General features: G+C 33.7%; 1 protein-coding gene across 1 annotated transcript in view; it reads left to right on the plus strand.

Moving 5' to 3' along the window:
- The window catches only part of CDK17 (cyclin dependent kinase 17), a 111,243-nt gene that overhangs the window by 69,628 nt on the left and 17,097 nt on the right, over window positions 1-24,518 (plus strand). Inside the window, exons 3-6 of the mRNA XM_026499851.4 lie at window positions 6,077-6,241; window positions 10,129-10,262; window positions 13,268-13,393; window positions 24,095-24,151. Of these exons, the coding sequence (XP_026355636.1) occupies window positions 6,077-6,241; window positions 10,129-10,262; window positions 13,268-13,393; window positions 24,095-24,151 (482 nt within the window). The remainder of the gene's footprint in view (window positions 1-6,076; window positions 6,242-10,128; window positions 10,263-13,267; window positions 13,394-24,094; window positions 24,152-24,518) is intronic.

Consider the following 24,518-nt stretch of genomic DNA (forward strand, 5'->3'; position numbering starts at 1 on the left):
CCGGGAGTGTTACTGTACCTGGTCTCTAACCCTTATGGATTCCCCTATCCCGTTTATCTTTTTATTTTTTATTGTCTCTTAAATAAGAATACCTTATATAATATTATCCTAGTTGTCAAATAACTGCTTTTAAGTTAAGTTAGTATGGCTTAAAAGTGTAGTAAGCTTGTGAAATTCCTGTTTGAGGCTTCATCATAGTTTCATAACATTATATATGCATATGGACTATAGATGACAAGGTTCATGACATGAGTGAATCTTACTCTTTCCTTATTTTATATTTACTGCAGAATCCATAATATTGAGAGCACTTAATAGTAGATAGACATACAACATTTCACATGTTTGACAGTTCTTTTTACAATGTAAAGAAGCAGTACACAGATACAGATATAAAATGAAAAGAGCTTGTTAAATTGAATGGATTAAAATATAAAATCCTGCTGAAATTTATGTAAGAAACCTACATATTCAAAACTGAAATAACCCTAGGGATGTCATAATATTAACCAGGAAGAAGTTACAGGAATGCCTGCCAGTATGTCATGAAGTACACATTCTCTTGCAAGCCTTTCTTGCTGTACCTGAAATTCTTTTGTTAGAAATTTGTGGCAGTGGCTGAAAACATGAATACCCCTACCCACTTCTGCTGAATGCAAATGTCTTTGTTGTGAGAGAGGGAAAGTTATAATGTAAAGGGCTCTGGACTTTAAAAGTCATGGATTAGAATTTGGGATACACTAACATACTTACACCCTTATTAGTTATATGACTCTGAGTAAGTAATTTATCTTACTCAAGCTTCAGTTTATCTCTTTTCTCAGAAGGATCATTATTTACTCAAGTTTATCTGGCTAGTTGTAATAGGGGAAAGGAGGCAGAGATGAATTCAGTAGAAAATTTAAAAAATAATAATTTGGATATACCTTATATGTAGGAGGGGGACACATTTTGCATTTGGGTCAAAACTCAAAGACAGTTTTATGTCTTTTTTTCTTCATGCCAGGAGCAAAATCCTTAATTCTCTCTCAAACCCCCTTTGAATTCTTGATATTTTAAAAATGTTAAGCCCTGTGTATGGGGGCGGGGGGGTGTGCAGAAGGAGAGGGAGAGAGAGAATCCCAAGCAGGCTCCACGCCCCGTGTGGAGGCCAATGTGCGGCTCAGTCTCTCAACCCTGAGATCATGACCTGAGCTGAAATCAAGAGTTGGATGCCTAACCCAACTGAGCCACCCAGGCACCCCAATAAATGTCTTAATAGTATTTTAGACATATCACAGAAAGTTAAGATATTTCAGGATCTTGTCTAAGTAGTTAACCTTATTCTAATGAGCAGATATATTAAAATTACTGAATTTGATGAGGGGAATAGGTGAAAATTTAAATATGAGGGAGAAAATAGATCACAGTTATACTAAAAAAAACAAAAATAATGTTATATTTTATATATACTATTTGGGGCTTTCAACTGTAGCTACAACAAAAATTACTTTTTTTGACAACTGAAATTCTTCAGCTAAGAAAGAAAACTGCATCTTTACGTTATTAGGAAGTATAAGAAGACAAACAACAGAATGCCACTTCTCATGATTATTTAGAATCTGAAGAAACCTTAAAAGGCAAAGATTGAAATGTTGTAGTTTTCCAGATATTCCAGTTTCTTTTCTTCACTACTCAGTCTGTGCACTGGGTCAGTTTATTATGTTGTTGAGTCAACAAGCCTAGTTGATGGATATTGTGAGACTTTGTCGTACTCCCAGGTTTTTTCCTTTCTCCTGATGATCTGATACATGATAGCAGTGACAGTTTTTTTTTTTACAAGAGTGGATGACATACAGGAGGTTGTAAGTAGTGCTAACTCCTACAAATAGCAAAGTTCCATGAGAGGATGAGGTTGAAAGAACAGACTGTGGATGTATGTAGGGTCTGATTAGGATCAGATATTAATAGTTTTATACAAGCAGGATTAGGAGTAGGGAATGACGAAGAGTACAGGGTGGGCTGAGAAATTGCATGTTCCTGCTCAGAGTAGTTCACATAATAAGATCCAAATGAAAAGATGCATAAAATCATAGTGATTGCCATGTTGTTAAAAATCATTGGGAAGTCTTACTTTGAACTAACTACTTTGTGGAATAAGAAAGATCTGCTGTTTTTCATATAGATTTCCATTACTTTAAAAAATATTAGCCATTTTGAAGCTTCTGGTTTTAGTGGCATTAAGTACATTCACATTGTTGTGCAGCCATCACATTGTCACCATCTATCCCCAGAACTTTTTCATCATTCCGAACTTAAACTCTATACCCATTAAATAATAGCTCTCCGTTCTCCCCTCCCTTCAGTCCCTGGTATTAGTCCCCAGCTATTCTACTTTCTGTCTCTGTGAATTTGCCTATTCAAGGTACCTCATACAGGTGGAATCATACAATGTTTGTCCTTTTGTGTCTGACTTCTTTCACTTAGCATAATGTCTTAAAAGTTTCCATTTTTAAAAATGCAGTATGTTATCTTCTTGAATTTCCCAGTTGATTGCTGTCATACTCTTGAAATGTTGGGGTATTTTATGATTCATGGACCCCATTCTCTTTTTTGTACACTCTCCTTGGGCTGACGTTATTCAGTCCTATGATTTCAGCTACTGTGTATATGCTGGCTGCTTCTAAATCTGTATTTCTAGTCAGGATTTTTGTCTGGATCTCTAGATTCATATCCAAATATTAGTTGACTTCTCCACATAGATGTTTAATAAGAGTTGAACTTATTATTACCAAACCAGAATTCTTGATTTCCTTCCCCCCAGATCTGCTTCTTTTCCAACTTCCCTCACTTAACCTAAACCGCTTAAAACAAAAAACCCAGGAATTATCCTTGATTTTTCTCTCTCTGCTGTTCTGTTTGCCCCTTCTCCCCTCTTCTGCCATTCTAGTTTCCTGTGTATTTGCTATGTAAATTTTTAATTTTGATAAAATTGATAATATTGAACATATTGATAATATTGAACATATTGATATGTTTCCAGCTATTGTCCTTTTACATATTATTTATTTTTAACAGAGGCTCTGTTGTAGCTTTAAAATTTTTCTTTAGATAGGTGTTTTTAATACAGGTCCTCACTAAAAGCTGGATGGGAGAGTATGTATGAAAGTAATTTTGCAGCCATGTCTGCTAGCCATTTGGTTCCGTCTTTATAATATATCCTAAATTTGCCTACTTCTCTCCATTCTAGTCCAGGCTACCATCATTTGTTGCTTAGGATACTATAATAGTCTCTTCCTTCTGTTTCCCCCCTGTTGATTCCCTCTCATCTCTTGTCCAACAGCAATAAGAGTGATGTTTAAAAATTTTAATTTTTAATAATTATTGATTCAAAGGAAGTTGCAAACATATTACCTAGAGGTCCCTTGTGCCCTTCTCTCAGTTCCCTCCCTCAGTTACATCTTTCTTAACTACAGACCGTTATCAAACCCAGGAAGTTAACACTGGAATAAAGTGTGAGTATAGTTTTGTGTCATTTTATCACATGTAGATTCGTATAACCACCACTGCAATCAGGGTAAAGAGGTATTCCATTACCAGAAAGAGATCCCTTTCGTGCTACCTCTTTATAGTTATTCCACCTCTTATCTCCCAACATCCCTCACCCCTCAGAGTGATATTTTTAAAACATGAATGAGATCATATTACTACCATAAGCTGATTACTATCAAAGCTACCATAACTGATTCCAATCTCAGAATAAAATTTGAACTTTTTTTTTTTTTTTAAGATTGTATTTATTTATTTGACTTAGAACAGCCAGCGAGAGAGGGAACACAAGCAGGGGGAGTGGGAGAGGAAGAAGCAGGCTCCCAGCGGAGGAGCCTGATGTGGGGCTCGATCCCAGAATGCCGGGATCACACCCTGAGCCGAAGGCAGACACTTAATGACTGAGCCACCCAGGCACCCTTAAAATTTGAACTTTTACAGTTACATACAAACATGGTTGTCTTTCTGACCTCACTAAATAACATATATATATATATAGTACAGCTATACTTGCCTTCTTTGTGTTCCTCTAACACAGTGTTTTCATAGTTTGATCCCTGGCCCAGCAACATCAGCATCACCTGAGAATTTGTTAGAGATGCAAATTTTGGATTCCATGTCAGATCTACTGAGTCAGGACGTCTGGGGGTAGGGCCCAGCAATCTTGTATTTTAACAAGTCCCTGAAGTTGATACTGAAACATGCTGAAGTTTGAGGACCACTGCTCTGGCAAGTCAAACTCCTGCCACATGTCGACTTCTACAGTAGCTTTACCCTCTCTCTGGAGTATTTTTTAACTCACCATCACCTATCTTCCCAAGATTGGCTCTTTCTTATATTTATATCTCTGTCAAAAATACTTCTACAGAGAGAACTTTTCTCAGTATCCAGTGTAAAATAGCTACTGCATTATTTTCTGTCATCTCTCTTTTGCATATTGCCTATCGTTATCTGATGTTTTTCTTATTCATTAGTTTCTTATTTGTTTCCCCTCCATAAGATCTTATAATCTTAGAGAGTAGTACCTTGCTTGTTGTGTGCACCTGTTGATGTCCAGGACCTGGAATAGTAGGCACGCAATAAATAAATGTTCTCTGAATAATTGAATGTTGTTATGATCTTTTTTTCTCTTATATTCCTCAAGACTGTAAAGCTCTAATCCCCAGGATAACTTTACAGAGCAACTGAAACATGTTGTCTATAGGCAGAATATTTCTGTATTTTATTATGATTCCAGATACGAAATATTATAACCTAGAAAATTTTTTCTTGTATCCTACACTGTTTGACTAATTTTTGCATTTGTTCCAGAAACCCCTTCCCCATTCATTAGTAAATCATTGGTTATATTTCTAGGCTTAAGTTAAGATCCCCCAAATCCATGATCAGGCAGCTACTGCCAAGGAATGTACAGGCCATGGGATGCCTTGGACAGATGTTATCTATTACTAGTTAGGTACTTTTCCTTTTTCCAGTCTGGTGTTGTAGCCAAATTAGATAATTTGGGCTCTATCTGAGCCCTGAGGACCCTTTGGCCCATTCTCCTTTTCCCATCTTCTTTTATGCAGCCATTATCAGTAGGGTTGCAGGCTACGTGGTGGTCTTGTTCTTGGTGTCTGATAAACCTTTACAGGTAGAGGAAATACCCACATCCAGAGATATTCTTACTCCTGATTATCAGCTACAAAAGAAGAGCTCGCTCCATTTTAGAGGAGAAAAGATATTCAGAGAAGCCCAGTTCGTTTTAAAATTCCATAGCTACTACCAGTAAAACATAATTCTAATACAAAAGACTAATTATTTGTCATAGAAGACTTTATCATGTCTTTAATCTATTTCAGAGCTTTTCTTTAGAGGTGGAAAGGAATCTTGAGATTCCTCATAAGCATTATGAAACAGGATTTCTCCCATTTATAATTAAATAACTTTTAAATATTACATATTTTTTAAATGTTTCTGGTTGTTTCTAAGTCTGTGATTTCTTTTAAAAAAACTTCTTTATGTTAAAAGTCCCAAATTTTGGGTAATAAATTTCAGAACCTCTATATTGATCTATGCTTAAGTACTTCTGTGTTTATCCATTAACCTGACATACCTTTTGAATGTCTAGCAAATAGGGATATAAATTCCTTCAGGCCAGGACCACGTCTTTTATATTCTGTAGCATGCCTAATTACATGGCATATATGAGGCAGTTAATAAGTGTAGGAGTAGTTTGGAAACAAGCTTGGGATATATTAAAATAAGCAAATGGATAAAATCTGTGGGCTATTTTAGTAGTTTTGAGATTGCTAACCAATTTTGGTTATAGAAGAAGTGGATACTTAAGTGATTAGACCAATTTCAAATATTAAAATATTTTCTGTAAGCATTTTTTCATGGAAATTATTTTAATTCTGGTTCTTTTTATAGATAGCCAAAGAATTCTTAAATGTTACTGATCTCATAAACCTTTTGTTTTGTTTTCTGTTTTGCTTTCTCAATCCTTCTCATGTGATCCTGGATCTTGGGCTGTTAATGGAATGATTTTGGAAACTGTGAACCACAGAGCCTATTGTGAAGAATGGCAGGCCTCCAACCTCTCACAGTATGCATTCCTTCCTCCACCAGTACACAGGGTCCTTCAAGAAGCCCCCATTGCGGAGACCACATAGTGTTATTGGAGGAAGCCTTGGATCCTTCATGGCAATGCCCAGAAATGGAAGCAGATTAGGTAATTTAACAGTCTTTTTTTTTTTTTTTTTTTAAACTTTCTGATTGTAGGCCATGTACGTAGCTATTGTTACAGTTGTATGGAAGTCATCCATCCTTCATTATCTAATTTTTTTTTTTTTTTTTTTTTTTGTAAAATAAGAATCAAGTTGAAAATAACAGATATAGCAGAAAGATGGAAGGCTCTAGAGAGGTACAGGTGTTGACACCACAGAGCAGTAATATTTGAAAACCCGTCCACCAACAAGAAAACAAACCCCCTAGGAGGTGGACGCAAGATTTCAAGATGAATGGCATCTCAAGATGGTGCTTAATTTAGGGTCTTACCATAGTAACTCAAGATTATCACCATACGATAGCCCAGTGCAATGATTTGTATACGTGATTGTCACCTGAGTTGCTATTCTTATGTCACTATATCATTCTAAATATTTAGGAAAAAAACATACCTGCAAGTTTCTGTTTATTTCTCTGGTATTTTTTGCTAGCATCTTACTATCATGTTTTGATTTTTAAAATCATTTTAAGCATAATAATTTTATAGTCTTGTGACATATTTACTGAAGTTTCTGAGGGCTTTATTTTATTTCTTGCTTTATCTGCTTCCTTTGCCATGGTAGGTTATTTCCTCATGTGTTTTGTTAATTTGGGGAGTATGAGCTTATCTATAATGGGGTTTTACCTATGGGGACGTGTACGTAGCCTTTATCCCTATAGATGTAACCCTATGGAATGGTGTGCTGGAGTTGGCTCACATTGGTCATGAGAGATGATTGTTAAATTTTCAGGAATTTTGCAAGCTGGTTGTTAAATATAGCCTTTATTAAAATTTTAATGTTAAAAACCTGTAATTAAGCTAATTAAAAACAAAGGTAATGAATCCTTAAAAGTCATTATTTCCAAATTATTTTACCACAGTTTACTATTACCTCTGCTTTTGGGTTATTTCTGTTGTATCTGTATAGTCAGAATTTTATGTGATGTACATTTCTTCCCAATTACATGCTCAGTGATGGTCATGTTGTAGCTTGAAGTTGGCCATGGAGGGAATATTTACCTCACAGAAACTGGAAAACACTTCAGATCAGGACTTGATTTATTGTTTTGTTGTCTAGACTGGGGCTTGGCATACTTTTCTGCAAAGGTCCATATTGGAAATTTTTCAGGTTTTGTGGGCCACCTATGGTCTCTGTTGCATATTCTTCTTTTAAAAATAACTCTTTAAAGATGCAGAACATATTTTTAGCTTAGGAACTGTACAAAAACAGGTCACATTTGCTGATCTTTGGTCTGAATTTTAAAGTAATATTGAAAAATGTTAGTGATGCAGATTAAAAGTGTGTTGTATCTGTAGCTTTTATAGTTGTGAATGGTATAAAACTGAGCCATCTGAGAAGTAAATATTCTTCCAGTACTCAAAAACTATTACCTGATTCAGCAAAGAAGTTGCTCACACCAGTGACAAATGAGTGAAGTTTTGACATAAACCTTCATTGTTTCACTTTTGTCTTATTAACGGAAATGAAAATACTGATACTCATGTTGGAACTACACTTGTTCGTTAGTGACATGAATAATTTCTTGGTTGAGTCAGATGATACTCAAGTATTTATTCATAGTCTATGATTTATATGTTCCTCTGTAGTCCCTGTGCAGTAGAACAGATTTAAGTCTGCCCTTTATAGTACTTTGAGAGTCTCCTGTCTTTAGGAAACTCTCACTTGCATGTTTGACACCGGGCGCTTCCTCTGTTATCCCAGTGTGGCAGCTAAACTCAAGCACCTTCTTACCAAGATCAGCAACCCCTATCCGAGAGAGTAACAGAGTCAATTTATACATAAAAGCTTTTGGCTCTCAGTTCTCTTTGTTTCCTTGGTATTATGCACATATTCTTGCAAACTCGGCTATACATTTAAATTTTATTACATTTTATTCAACATTTCCTTGAGGAAGGAAGGTTTTCAGATTTTGCTGGAAATTGAAGGCATGGTTAAATTATCTTTAATATTTTGAAAGTGTGACAGAAAAGAATACTTGGCCTTAGATGTGTTATATACCATCGGATTAGGAATCAGTTACCAATACATTGATTTTTTATTGCCAAGTTAATTTTTTGTTCAGATCCTGGTAAAAAATTTCTCCAGAAATCTTTATGTAATTGAAGTATATTCTTAAATTATATATCAGTCTATTAAAAACTATCATATTTGCAACTGCTCATCAGTGTAAGAATTTTCTCAATGTGTTATCAAGGGGTGCCTGGGTGGTTTAGGTTGTTAAGCATCTGACTGTTGATTTCAGCTCAGGTCATGATCTCAGGGTTGTGAGATTGAGCCCCCTGTTGGTCTCCGTGCTGGGCATGGAGTCTGCCTAAGATTCTCCCTCTCCCTCTTCTGCATTCCACTCATGCACATGCACTGTCTTTCTCTAAAAAATAAATGTGTTACCAAGACAAAAACCAAAAATATAGGAATTTTAAGATTGATTTGATAAGATCCTTGAGTTCAGTTTTTTGTTAAACAGTTCTCATTTTCATAAGCAAATATTCATTAAAAATACAAATTTGTAACTATAAAATACTATTTTGTTTTACATATTGGTATTTCATATACCGTTTCATTTGAAAGAAGAGGTGCAGTTATCTAGTGCATTCTTTGATTTTTAGTTCCTGTTCAATTTGTTGGATTATTTGTTGAGCACCTTCTAAACACCAGGCACTTTTGTTCAGTTTGGGGAATATAAAAGTGAATAAGCTAAATCTTGCCCCCAAGGGTCTCATAACTTGGTATAAAATCATCTGAAACCAAAAAATGCACTTCAGTGCAGTGGATGTGGTAGATGTGGGCACAATAGTCATCTGTGTCTGAGAGTAGAAAAGATATCACTGAGTGATGACAAATGAGCATAGTTTTGAAAAACAAGTATGAGTTCACCAAATTGGTAAATTGGGGAAAGGCATCTTTTATGGATAAAAGAGGGGGGGAAGTGTGTTGTGTTAAAACACTGTAGCATGAAACAATATAATACTTTTTGGGGAATGAATAACTGTATAAAGAGAACCAGTGGTAAGAGATATATTTGATATCTGGCATTTGTTTGTTTCTGTTGTGCAACTCTTGCTAGATGAATTACAGGATGATTGACAAATGCAAATATAGAGCAGGTATTATACAAGTATATAAATTTGTTTTTAATATTCCCAGATGGAATTAATCTTCCTCTTCTCCCATTTAACTTTTATTGTTAATAATAAAGGGAAAAAAAAGTTTGGTGGTCACAAACTTTTTTCTGTAGTTAAATAGATATTCAGTGAGTAATTTTTTTATTTTTTTATTTTTAACGCTGTGGAGAGGGGAAGCTGCGTTAGTGGCTTTTAAAACTTTTTTTTTTTTTTTTAAGAATATTCGAAGAAGTAGATCATTTGACTGTAGACCCAGTGGCACATTATTTTACAGAAAAAAGAATAAAAGGCAAAAGACCAGGTTTCTATTTTAGCTCTGCCTCTAAGCTGTGTAACCTTTGAAAAATCATTTAACCTTACAAAGTCTCAGTTCCCAGATCTGGAAATTGAGAGAACTGACTAAATAATTCTCATATTATTTCCAGTCTGTAATTTTATTGTTCAGCCCTTGACAATAACTTGGATGTTAATTGTTTTCATAGTTTTTCATAATCTCAGAGTGTGAATGGTTTCTCACTACTGTTTCAAGACATCTGAGTTGCATTTTGATCTATTAGCTACACAGAGCAACCAGAATGTAAAAAACTTTATGCTATGATTTTTATGTGTTGGCTGTCTATATCTTATTTGTAGTGATAATAAATTGTGATATAGTAAGGTGTGGTGCATCTCTTTGAAGATAAATGATGTTTCATTTGATGATACAGATATTGTTCATGAAAATCTAAAAATGGGATCAGATGGTGAGAGTGACCAAGCTTCTGGGACATCATCTGATGAAGTACAGTCACCTACAGGCGTTTGTCTTAGGAATCGTATACATAGACGGATCTCAATGGAGGTAACCAAATGCTTGCGTATGTGTGTATGGATACATGTATACATCAAACTGTAAATGACCATTTGAAAATTTTCATGAAGGCAAATGACATTGTAAGAAAATTGTTTCTTTGCATTAGTAAAGAATCTTGTGATTATTTCCTTTTTTCTGATTACTATCCCAAGGCAAGTATACATTAATTATATTTAACATTCTGCAAAACACATGTAGGGTCTCTGTAAGGGAAATGTGAATTTTCAAAAATACTGGAAACTCAGAATGATACTTTAGCAAAGTTTTCTTTTCAGAAAATATGATTTTAATTATATTTTTGAGGTCCATCCAGATACTTAATATTTTATTTTATAAATATTTCAGATTTCAAAATGTATACATAAAATAAGCACCAGGTTTTTTTGTTTGTTTTTGCTTTCTATTATAAATATGGGTATCATTTTCTTTATGGCTTATTATACCTACTAATTTTTTGTCTTCACGTAAAAGAATTAATAGCTCATGTATAACCTTGAGATTGAAGTTGATTATGAATGTTATTTCAGTATATACTGTAGATTAAAATAGTTTTCTCCAAAACAATTGAACATATTTTGAATTAAGAATACTGGTTTTTTGGTGGCTTTTTTTTTTTTCTTGATGCTTTTGAGTTGAGATTACAGTGCTTTGGGTGTCTGTCCCATTGGTTGATTGCATTTTCATTGATAATTGCTTCTTAATCAGTTAGAAAACAGTATCAGTTTTCTAAATGATAATATTTTCAACTCTTGAGATCAACTTGATATCTGTTCATATCGCTATAAACTATATGTTTTTCTTCATCATATATATATATAGATATAGATATAGCCATATCTATAATATATAATTTTATCATGTTTAAAAATTTTTTTACTATTAGGATTTTTATCTGAACTTTCTCACTCTTCCATTGAGCTGTATTTATTTTTTGCCCCAAAGGTGACAGTCCCTTGATGATATTCTTTTGTATATTATAATAGCTGAAAAGACTTGTTTCTTAACATCCGCCACATCTTGCATACACATATGTATTCTTTCTTAGAATGTTTTTGGATATTACTTTCTGTGTGTTCTTCTAAATAAGTTTTAAATATTTTGTTCCAATAATAATGTTGTTGTGATCTGTTTGGGATTATGTAAAATGTAAAACTAATATGGGAGAACCATTATCTTTTCATTATTTAGTCTTACCATTTGGGAATATGGTATATATTTCTGTACTTGAGTCATATATCTCTCAGTAAACATTTACGTAGTTCCTATACATCTCAATTTTGTTTCATGGTTTGGTTACTATTATAGATAGTAGCGTTTTATTTTTTATAGGATTTATGTTTCTTGGTGTGACAATATAGGCAAGATTCCCTTTTAAGTTTCTCTCAGTTCACTTTTATAATTAAATGGAATAGAAATGCCCCCCTGCCCCCATTTTTTTTTAAAGCCACACTTGTATCCCTGGAATAAATCCCACTTAATTCAGGTGAATGATATTTATATATATATTTAAATTAAGTAAGCCTTTGCCCAATATGGGGCTTGAACTCATGACCCTAGGATCAAGAGTTGTGTACCCTACCAACTGGGCTAATACCACCCCTGATATTTTTCATGTATGATCCAGTTTACTAATGTTTTGTGGAGGATTTTTGCATCTGTGTTAGAGATATTGGCCTGTAGTTCTCTCTCTCTCTCTTTTTTTTTTTTTTTTGTGTGTGTGTGGTGTCTTTATCTGGTTTTGGTATCAGGGTAATGCTGGCCTCATAGAATGAATTCAGGAGCTTTCTTCCCTCTTCTCTTTTTTGGAATAGTTTGAGGAGAATAGGTATTAACTCTTCTTTAAATTTTTGGTGGGATTCATTTGTGAAACTGCCTCATCCTGGGCTTTTGTTTGTTGGGAGTTTTTTGATAACTGATTCAATTTCATTGCTGGTAATTGGTCTTTTCAGAGTTTCTATTTCTTCCTGATTCAGTTTTGGGAGGTTGTTATATGTTTCTAGGAATTTATCCATTTCTTCTAGGTTGTCCAGTTTGTTAGCTTATAATTTTTCATAATAGTCTCTTATAATCCTTTGCTTTTCTGTGGTGTCAGTTGTTATTTCTCATCTTTCCTTTGTGATTTTGAGTCCTCTCTCTCTCTCTCTCTCTCTGTTTTTTTTTGGTGAGTCTGGCTAATGGTTTATCAATTTTGTCGATCTTTTTTTAAAGATTAATTTATTTGAGAGAATGCACGTGCACACACGGGAGGGGCAGAGAGAGGAGAGGATCTCAAGCAGTCTCCGGCTGAGGATGGACCCTACACCAGGCTTGTTCTCTTGATCCTGAGATCATGACCCTAGCCAAAATCAAGAGTTGGGTGCTTGGCCAACTGAGCCACCCAGGCACCCCAATTTTGTTGATCTTTTCAACAAACTAGCTCCTAGTTTCATTGATCTGTTCTTTTTTTTTTTGGTCTCTATTTCATTTATTTCTACTCTAATCTTTATCATTTCCTTCCTTCTAGGTTTGGGCATTGTTCCTTTTCTAGCTTCTTTAGGTGTAAAGTTAGGTTGTTTAGTTGAGATTTTTGTTGCTTTTTACTTCTTTCCGTTGATGCAGCAATAATAAAAGATTTCAGTTATCTCACTATGTTGCATACAAATCCTTACAAGATCTGCTTGATTAGTTATTGAACTGGTCACATTTTGTGGTGCTCTTTGCATCTTCCTACATGGTATAATGTCTGAGTAAATTAAAGGACTTGGAAATAACTGGGTTGCAGAGTACCATTTCTGTAGAACCATGTTGTATACTTTTGCTTACAGTAAATATGTTTGCATTCAGATATTATATATAATCAACATGGGTAACTTTGAAACTGTAATAAATTTATGGTTACTTATCATTAATAAATAATGTAATAGAGCCCATGAATTCAAATGTGAAATGTTCTTGTCTCTTCTATATGTGATTACCTACAAATACCTTTTTTTCCTTTTGTTTTTTTTTTTAAGGATTTAAATAAGCGGTTATCACTGCCAGCAGATATCAGAATACCTGATGGATATCTTGAAAAATTACAGATAAACAGTCCACCATTTGATCAACCAATGAGCCGAAGGTCTCGTAGAGCTTCCTTAGTAAGTTTTCAGTCTCTTGTATATATGCCATCAAATCTGTTTGTTTGATTTTTCTGGGTGTAAACATTTTACATTAATTTTTATATTTACTTTTTGAATAACTGAATTTTATTACATTGCTTTTTGGATTTATTGTTTTTTAGTTCTTAAGGGTTTAAAGATGCATATTGGAATACAATTTAAACTATATTCTGTTTTATTTTTTGGAAAAATTTTATTGATCTATGCTAGAAGTACAGAATATGTATTAAATATATACATGTATACTAGGGATACAGAAAAGTACATAAATCATAATTGTATAGTTCTTAAGGGTTTAAAGATGCATATTGGAATACAATTTAAACTATATTCTGTTTTATTTTTTGGAAAAATTTCATTGATCTATGCTAGAAGTACAGAATATGTATTAAATATATACATGTATACTAGGGATATGGAAAAGTACATAAATCATAATTGTATAGCTCAGTGTATTTTTGCAAAGTTAACATACGTGTGTAACCAGTACCCAAATTAATAAAAGAAAATTCCCCAAATCCCAGGAACCCCCTCCTGCCATCTTTCTGTTCATTTCCTACTCCCACTTCCTCAACTGTAGCCACATCCCTGCTTTCTAATGCCAAAGATTGGGTTTACCTATGTTTCCCATTGTTTTGTTTATAAAGTGCTTGTAGTATATTTTAGTATCTCAAAAGACTTTTTAAAATCTTCATTTACATTCACATTCTTATTTTAGAGATGCTTTTGTTATTTCTGATGATTCATATTTTAACTTCTGAACTTTATGACCATATAAATTATTAAAATACTTTTATATAAATATATAAAAATGTGTATTCAAGTTTATATTATACAATATGCATGGAAGAATAGAGTATGTATTCTTTTTTTGGCTGACCTCTTTTGCTGAATGTTATGCTCATGTTTCATCTAGTTTGTTGCGTATATAGTTCATTTGTTCTTATTGTTGCATGGTATTCCATTGTATACTATCCAGTCTCCTGTTGATGGACATTTAAATATTTGGGTTGTTTTTAGTTTTTGGTTATTACCAAATAGTGGTTCTGTCATTCTTGTACATGTATTTGGTTAATACATGTAAGCATTTCTATTACATACATACCTAGGAGGGGAACTGCTTTATCTGATTTATGTGCATATGTTCAGCTTTCCTAAACACTGTCAAAAGAGTTTCCGAAGTGGCCTTACCAATTTACGCTCACATCAGTATTTGCCAGTTCTGTTTGTTCTCCTTTGCCAATTTTTGATAGTCACTTTTTAAAAAGATTTTTAACGTTTCTGGTGTGTAGTATTACCTTATTGTTTTATTTGCATTTTTCTGATGACTAAGCTGAATACCTTTTTAATGTTTATTGGCCATTTAGATATACCTTCTTTTATGATTTAACTGCTGAAGTCTGTTGTCTCTTTTTCTTTGGGTTTTCTGCCTTTTTCTTATTGATTTATGGAAATTCTTATACATTCTGCATAAAGAAACTGTGACTCATATGTCTTGCAAATATCTTCTCCTAGCATATAGCAGTTGACCCTTGCAATTGCATTAAGCACTGCTGATTGAAAGGTCAGCTTTCCCTGTTGCAATGTCAACTTTGACATAAGTTCAGGTGATTGTATATGTAAGGATCTTTTTTGGTTGGTTATAGTCCTATAGTAGAGATACATATAAAGTGCTGTGGGAGAACAGAAGAGATAGCAAGTAAAATGACTGCATATCACAGCTTACAGAGGAGATCATGCTTGAGCTGGCTCTAGAAGGATGGGTAGGAACTTGTCAGGTTGACGATGGGTAGAAGGGTGTTCCAAGCAGAGGAAACTTGATGTACGAATACCCACAAGTATGAATGTAGGTATGTTGGGGAAATTATAACTGATATGAAGGATGAATGTGGAATAAGATTAAAGAATAGGGCTTGAAAGAATAGGATAAATCCAGACCGTAAAAAGCTTTGGCTATCAGGCCAAGCAAGGAGTCTGAACTTCATTCATCCCATGTAATGGACCTCAGAGGTATTGACTTAAACAAGGGCTGATGTAATCACATTTTTGTTTCATAACGGTGGCTTTAGGAAAAGTGTAAATGAATTAGAAGGAGAGAAAGACCAGAGGCAGGAAGATGGATTAGGAATTTATCCAAATTTTTCGATGATGTGGCATTCATGTGGAAATGGGAAGTGGAACCCAGATTCCCAGGACCATATAGAGATAAAATAGTCAGGACCTCTGGTACTCAGCTGAACTTTGTGTCTGAAGAAGGAGCAGTTGATGAGGATTCCTGGATTGCTAGCAGTTGTTATTCTCCTTATTATATTCTCCATATTATATCATGGAATTTTTTTTTTTTTAAAGATTTTATTTATTTATTCGACAGAGATAGAGACAGCAGTGAGAGAGGGAACACAAGCAGGGGGAGTGGGAGAGGAAGAAGCAGGCTCATAGCGGAGGAGCCTGATGTGGGGCTCGATCCCATAACGCCTGGATCACGCCCTGAGCCGAAGGCAGACGCTTAACCGCTCTACCACCCACGCGCCCCCATGGAATGTTTTTTATCCACCAAAAACTTCTGTTTGGTTACGTATTGTAAAGAATAAAATTACCTTATGCTGTATATAACATGAGCACATTGTTATTTGGCATTCATCAGTATATAATAAAGTAAAAGTATAGTGCCAACTGGATTTTGGTATATAGGTTAATGATCATCATTCTTTTGCATCACTGCCTAAGACATTTTTATTTAAATAGCTTTGGTACTTGATTATCTGGTTGAAAGTGTTTTTTGGCTATTGATTTTTATCAAAGATTAGTACTTAGGATAAATTTTGGAGTTATTTAATGTTCAGATTGGGACTAAAGGTATGATTTAATCACCATGTAATTCTTAAAGCTGTCCTTTATGAGCTTTTTCAGTCTACATGAAATTAAGGAAAACAGTGCCCTCTAATGAATGTTGAGTGATGGAGTTTTTGTTGTGGTTGAGTATTCCTACTCATCTTCCTTGGTTTTTGTTCTAAAGTGGTTTATGGATATCAGATTAATTATGCCAGCTGTGTTTTGGTTTCTGCTAATGCACCCTTTTCATTAATTATCTACCTTGCTAAACTAAACCATGTGGTTTCTTTTGAAGTATATTAGAAAATTATTCTTCACTACCCTGGGTTTATGTATGAAGGGGAAGGGAATGGATGGAAAGGAGATGGGAAAAGAAATACCTTCTTCACATGTGTTAGAGCTCATGTTTCCATGGATAATATAGTCCTTTTTTTTTTTCAAGATTTATTTATGTATTTTAGAGAGCACATACAAGTGGGAGGAGGGGCAGAGGGAGAGAATCTCAAGCAGACGCTATGCTGTGCACAGAGCCCAATGCAGAGCACAATCCCACAACCCCGAAAGCATGACCTGAGCCAAAATTTAGAGTCAGATGCTTAACCAACTGAGCCACCCAGCACCCCTGCATACTATATTCTTTATCTAAAAACAAAATATATTTTCAAGATAAAATATAAAATTTTAACCTTGTCTTTCTAAAAGTCTGAAACTTTATATTTTTGCATATTCAGTAGCAATGTATAGCAAATAGAATAGTAAAAATAACATAAATCCTTTGCGTAGGAATTAAGAAACAAATCACAATTTCTGATGAAGAGAGACCTACAGTAAGGCTAATTGGTTCTTCTTTAAATTTATGATCATCATCATCAACCTAAAATGAATCTTCAGTATTGCTTGGCTACCCTATATTGTCTTTCTCTAGTTAACCCTTCCCCTCTCACTCTGTGCAGATGATCTCTCTTCCTACATGATAAAGAAGAGAGAAGCCATTAACCAGAAACCCCCTTTTTTTTCTTTTCTTTTCTTTTTTTTAGATTTTATTTGACAGAGAGGCAGTGAGGGGTGGAACACAAGCAGGGGGAGTGGAAGAGGGAGAAGCAGGCTTCCCGCTGAGCATGGAGCCTGATGCGATGCGGGGCTCAATCCCTGAACGCTGGGATCATGACCTGAGCCAAAGGCAGACATTTAACCAACTGAGCCACCCAGGCACACCCTCTTTCCTTCTTTTAATATTGAGGAATAGTCTTTCTTCCTATCTCATCTCCTCAGTATGCTTTAGAATATTTTTGTCATCTTTGGACACGCATATGTACTCAGTCTCTCTTAACTGAATTCTTCCTATGTTTATATAAATAAACTTTTTATTTTAGAATAGTTTTAGATTTATAGAAAAGTTTAAAAGATAATATAAAGAGCTCCCATGCACATGTCCAGTTACTACTACTGTTAACATTTTACATTACTTTAGTATGTCACAACTAAGGAAATCAGCATTTTGTATGTTACTGCTATTCTACACTTTATTCAGATTTCCTTAGTTTTCTATTAGTGTCCTTTTTTTGTCCCAGGATCCCTTCTAGGATATCACATTACATTTAGTTGTTCTATCTCATGTTAAAGATACTGGTTATTGGATTAGTGAAGTGCTATTTAATATTCATTTATGGTTGATTAGAAGTGAGATGTTCTAACTCTTAATGTATTTAGTTACGTATTAGATTAGTGGAAAGCCCACATGGCAATAGTCAGGATTCATTAGAGCATAGATTCACTTAGAATGATGGCATACCCACTGGAATTTTTGTGAAAATATTAAGTGTAGCTCTAAGAGATTGAAAGTCTATATATGAAAATTTATTGATTTATATTGAAATTCTGGGTTTTACACATTTACAGATTTATATTGATTTATATTGAATTTATAATTTATTATATTTATTATAAATATATATTTATAATAAATATTGATTTATATTGAAATTCTGGGTTTTACACATTTACAGAATCCGCTTGTTCCTAACAATGGGTTGGATTCCTCATTCATGGCTTGAGCAATATATATCATATGTAGTCCTTTCTTATTTCTAAGAGTAGGCAAAAAAGTAGTGTATCAAGTCCTGATGTCTCTTAGAAATAGTAAATATATCATGGAGTGTGGAAGTGTAGCTCAAAGTCCACTCATAATTTAATTTACCTTTGGTATATTATGTACAGAATTAAGATAGTATCATACTGATGGTAACAGCAATTTTTGGAAGACAAAATTTGCAAGTAGAATAAAGGTTCTCAATCTCTTCTCTGCCCCAGACATTTCTGTCAGTAACAGTAACTCCATAATTCTCACAAGAAGGGAAATGGATGTTTGAAAAAAATCTCCCTTTGTCCCCTGTGTTTCTTATATATGCATTCGCTTTTAGGATGGCATCTGTAGAACTTTTGCACATACTTCATTTGTTTTTAAGCTCAGACTGCGTTGTTAGCATGTTAATACCTCTTAAGGATGGCACTTTTGTGATGAGCACTAGGTGTTATATGTAAGTGATGAATCTCTAATTTCTCCTAAAACCAATATTACACTGTATGTTAACTAACCAGAATTTAAATAAAAACTTGGGGGAAAAAAATCTTTACAACTATGATACAGTGATTATGTTGGCAGAGCCAAAGTAATCCAGAAATCTCCCGTAATGCCCAATACCACTTACAGGTTACATTTAGTTATAGAAAGGCTATTATAAATTATAATTTATTTTGTTTTTTTTTTTTTTGATGGGAAATGATAGTTTATTCCCAAGTAACTATATATACTTGAAGTCAGAGAGCACAGCAGTCATACAGAGAGAATCTAGACAGGGCCATGGTGCTAATTATAACAGTTGCTAACATTTATCAACGGTGTTCTCTGTATTAGGTAATGTGCAAACCCTTTACAGCCATAATTCCCAGTAAATAACTTGACCAAGGTCAGTAGTCTAGTAAGGGTCCTGAGCTAAGATACAAAACTACGTCTCTCTGATTCTAAAAGCTATGCACTCATTCTACTTACTAGAAGTCTTATAAGTGTCAGGTTCCTAGTACACCTTTAAAAATTACTGAGAATCCCAAAGCGCTTATGTTTATGTGGGTTACATCTATTAATGTTTATTATGTTAGGAATGAAAGATGAGAAATTGAAAGATATTTTACATGTTAAATCATTTCAAAATAAGAAAATTAAATGTACTACATGTTAACATGAATGAAAATTTTGTGAAAATGTCTTTATTTTCCAAAACAAACAAAAAATAGTGAGAAAAATCACATTGTTTTACATCTTTGCAAATGTCTGGCCTTTATTTTTTCTTTCTTTCTTTCTTTCTTTCTTTCTTTCTTTCTTTCTTTCTTTCTTTCTCTTTCTTCCTTCCTTCCTTCCTTCCTTGCTTTTTTTTTTTATTCTTAACTTTTTTTTGTTGTTATTCTTATGATATGTTAGTCACCATACAGTACATCATTAGTTTTTGATGTAGTGTGGGCATGTATTGTATGGAACACTGGGTGTTATATGCAAATAAATGTCTGGCTTAGTGGAAGACAGATATGCCCAGATGTGCTTCTGGATCCAATCTTTTGCTTTTTTTTTTGGTTGAGGTATACAAAGAAAATACAGTTTCACACCAATATGTAATAACAAAAGGGAAGAGTTTTTTTTTTTAACATTTCTAGATAATTATAAATATTTTCTTGGATACTAGATCATACTCTACTTGGCACATTACTATAGTTGCCCTGTGATCTCTGAAATTAAATCAGTAAGTTCAATGTAACCTCTTATACCAAAATCCACTGCTCTATTTTTCATTTTGATGAATCTTTTAACCATAAATGCTTTTAAAAATATCATTCAATGGTAATTTGGAAAATACTAGTCCAATGAATTATTCAGATCTTCCAAATGTTGGAATGTTTCTTTGTATAATATTTAAAAACACATTTTAAAATATTATTACAAATAACATTAGAAAAGTCTGCAAATGTTAAGAAGCTATCATGCTCATGATGATGGTTTTCAATTTTCTAAAATTCTAATTTTCACTTGAAAGCTCAATTTCCTATATTGACATATGCTATCTATTGTTTTCCATCACTGGCAAGAAGATACATGTCCCTCGCAATTCTGACTAGCATGTCTCTCAGCCATTTTTTTTTCATGTAAAAGTGGTATTCCATGAAAATAGTGAATAACCCAGCTCATAATTCAAATAATCATACGAGGGCTTTTCCAGAGGAAAGTATCATACTTCAACATGTAGCAGAAGTATTTATATTTTGGGTTTTATTTAAGATTTTATTTATTTGACAGAGAGCATGAGCAGGGGGAGGGACAGAAGGAGAAGCAGACTCCCCACTGAGCAAGGAGCCGACATGGGGCTCTATCCCAAGACCCTGGAATCATGACGTGAGCTAAAGGCAGATGCCCAACCGACTGGAGCCACCCAGGCATCCCTATTTTGGATTTTAAAAAAGTTTTCATGTGCTTATGCTGTAAGAGTCATCTGAATAGGAATTTGATTGGGGCTGCCAAAAAAGCCAGGTATTCTCTTGGAGCAATGAAGTAAAAAATTATCTTCATTTGTTTGGAAAATAGAATTAAGGAGATTTTTGTATATTTTTTTAAATATAAAGTTGGGGCACCTAGGTGGCTCAGTTGGTTAAGCATCTGACTCTTAATTTTGTCTCAGGTCATGATTTCAAGATTGTGGGATTGAGCTCCAAGTCCTGCTCTGCACTCAGCAGGGAGTCTGCTTGAGATCCTCTCCCTCGCCCTCTGCCCCTCCACCTGCTGGAATTCTCTGTCTCTCTTTCACAAATAAATAAATCTTTAAAAAAATAAAATATAAAGCTTATTGTTGGATCCTTAAGCTATTTCTGTTTTTATAAAACTTTTAAGACATTGTAAAATAATCTAATGATGGAACTCAGTCTAGACAGTGAACTAACAAAAGCAGGAATCATTTCTGTCGTCTTCACTGTATCCCCAGTACCTAGCATTGTACTTGGTAAATGTTGAATAAATGAGCTTTGTCCTCTGTCCTCTGAATAATTTCTGTAGGAGAGCATGTCAACAAGCTAGTCATTATATCTATTGTTAATCTTGTCATGTTCAGCAGACAAAAATGCAAGCAAAATTTTCTAAAAATTCCATTTTAAAGATTCAGTAAGTAATATTTACATGTAATTATTAAAGCCTTAAGGCTGGAAATTATTAAGTGAGGTGGTTACACTTTATTCTGGCAGATAATTCACTAGTATAATTGTGCCTTTTGTCTTAATTCTGTGCCTGCCTGCATGATGAAATTCAGTAATGCTCTTTATCTTATAGATTGATTATTCAAATTTAAATTCAGCTTTATAATTATAGTACTTACCTTTTTAAAAAGCAGACTTTCAGCATATTATAATGATCTCACTAAATGTCATTCTCTGAAAATGACTTTGTTAATATTTGATCATCCCTTACTTTATTCCTTATATACTTCATATGATACAGTAATCTCTATAACATTTTTATCTTTACAGTCTTGAATTTGTAGTCCACTTACATACTCTTTAAAGCAAATATAAGCATTTTTGTCATAGCTACTGGACCATTGGTCCAAAGCATATTTGATGTTTTAAAGGAGTGCTAGTATTTATTTACTTAAGATAAAAGAATGAATAAGAAAATTTCCCAACTCCTGATAAGAAAAAGTTTCTAGCTTGCAGTCATATTTTTCTTTGTGGTTCACATTATTATAGATGGTATTTTTATTTTTCTCAGGGACATTCATTGTTTTGTTTATACTAGTTTCCATTAATTATCAATGTAGTTTTTTCCCCTTCATTTAAGATATGACACAAGACTTAAAATTCATGGCAGAAGTACAGTAGTGTCATATTTGTGAGTTTAATGAATTCTAGAGATAGGTATAAGAAAATAAACACATTCTACCAAGTTAATGTGACCCTGGCAATTAACATTTTTTCAAAGTAGTTATTTAAGATCCTATCTAAATAGGCTATAAATAAAACTACACTAAAAGATTATTCAGGATCAGGCTCTTATGTACTAGATAGTGGGATATTTGTCACATTTTCTCCTCTTAAAAGTTTAAAAACTCCATTTGTATTTGGAAAGTGTTACCTATTGTAGTTTTACTTTATTTTGCATTGTTATTGATAGTAGAAAGCAAGGACTTAGTATCTCTCAGTCACATATAAGACTTGGTGGATGGTGTGTGATGGTTTCAGAATCTCATTTTTAAAATAAAATTGTTTGAAAATACTACATAGCAAGAAAAATTTCAAAGAGTGCAAAAAGTTTTGCAGTCATCCATTAATACGACCTATGATCAAAGTTTTTATTAGGTTAGCAAAATTGAATTAAGTACTATTGGACGTACAGTTTTTCCTAATGGCTTTTAACATGATATAAATCATTGTAACAAAATGATAAAAATGTCAACTATACCTTACTAAAAACAATAAAATTTAATTTAAAAAGATAACAGTTTATTTGAGGGAGCTGTGCTATTTTTGGCCTTTCAACTTTGGGCAGTTTATCCTACTGTTCAAAATAGTAAGTGATATTAAGTCAAATTGTCAAGTACCATTTTTATTTTATTCAGCACCTCTGGAAAAATTGCATATTTGAACCTTCAGATTTGGACTAAAACATAGTATTTAAGGATCCAGTATTATTTACACAACTTTGAGAGCTGAGATTATGTATAAAAGAACATTGTTTCTTTTCACTGGCTATTCATTTAAGGGCATGAGCACCAGTCTCAGTGAGAAGAGAATCTTTAGATTATTGCCTTTTCCAAGATCTACAGAGGAGTACGAGAAAGCAATTTTAAGAAAATTCTTACTCCTCTGTTGTTTGTTATCTTTTTTCTGTTGCTGCTCTCTCAGTCCCTAAGTTTTCATCTCTGTGTTTTTTCCTTTTTCTTAAATCTTTTGTGTTGAGGCATTTTGTTTTTAGTTTTTAAATATTAAGCTTCCATTACATATTTGCGTGTATTCCATCTACCTCATTTATTGACTGCATACAGAAGTGAGGCAAACAAGCTCAGGGTTTAAAAGCAATGATTTTGAGAACTTACTTTTAAAGACTTTTTGGGAAGGGGGGGTGTCAGATTTAGACTTACTACTTCTGTGTTAGTTTCCTAATCCATAATGGAGCGTGACTTGCGCTTTTCTTTTTCATTGCATTTTGGTTAGAAAACCTGAAACAAGTAGTATTTTGTTGTTTGCAGGCCTTCCTAGGGAAGTTGAAGATTGGTGAAGGAAAATATGTAGGAAAATTACTTACTTTGTAGTTTTGCTAAGAAGAAAATCATGTAGTTGTCTTTTATAAAATTCTTTAGTATCTTAAAATACCTGTGGTATCTTAAAATCTCAGGGCCTTAAAGTAAAACATTTTTTCTTAGCAGAATGTTAACTAATCTATATAAAAAGATGACTTGGCAGTTTTAATTGTGAACTTTGATGTTTTAGAACCTTTGAATGTTCCAACATTGGGTGTATTTTAAAACTTGACAGATGTTCAACAATTTAATTATAATCAGATTTTTCTATTTCAAGACACTCTTTAGAGCAGGAAAGTTTCAGAAATTGAGGAAGAGGGGTGCCTGTTTGGCTCAGTTGGTAGAGCGTGTGACTCTTGATCTTGAGGTCGTGAGTTCAAGCCTCATGTTCGGTGCAGAGCTTACCTTAAAAGAAATAATAAAGTGCATGCCTTTAAAAGGAAAAGGATAATATTTTTAAAAAGAAATTGAGATGGATGGAAATTTTAAGAATACTAAATTTGTAATTGTTTGCTTTCAGTCAGAAATTGGGTTTGGAAAAATGGAAACCTATATCAAATTGGAAAAGCTTGGAGAGGTAAGCAGATACGTACTTCAAAAATATAAAACACCTTTTTTTCTTGTTCATTATCCAAACGCCACAATTAGTTCACAGTTTTTACCAGCCTAGAAGAAAAAATGTAAGCACTGTAGTCTAAAAGATTATATCTTGTACTGAAAAGGCAACAGAATGTTAGAAGGAAGAAAACCTTCAACTCTTGAAATTATGCCATCAATCTGAGAGGAAATGAGTATTTTTTTATAGCTTGTAATCTTTTATCGAAGCAAAAAATATTGTGCTTTCTTGGTAACAAAATAGGCATCTATCTGTTAGCCTCCTGGCAGTCTGTTGTCTGTGCTGTCATGTGGGAAATTGCATGAGATCAAACCTGCAAAAAATCAGA

The sequence above is a fragment of the Ursus arctos genome, unplaced genomic scaffold, assembly GCF_023065955.2.
Source record: "Ursus arctos isolate Adak ecotype North America unplaced genomic scaffold, UrsArc2.0 scaffold_21, whole genome shotgun sequence".
Classification (NCBI taxonomy): Eukaryota; Metazoa; Chordata; class Mammalia; order Carnivora; family Ursidae; genus Ursus; species Ursus arctos.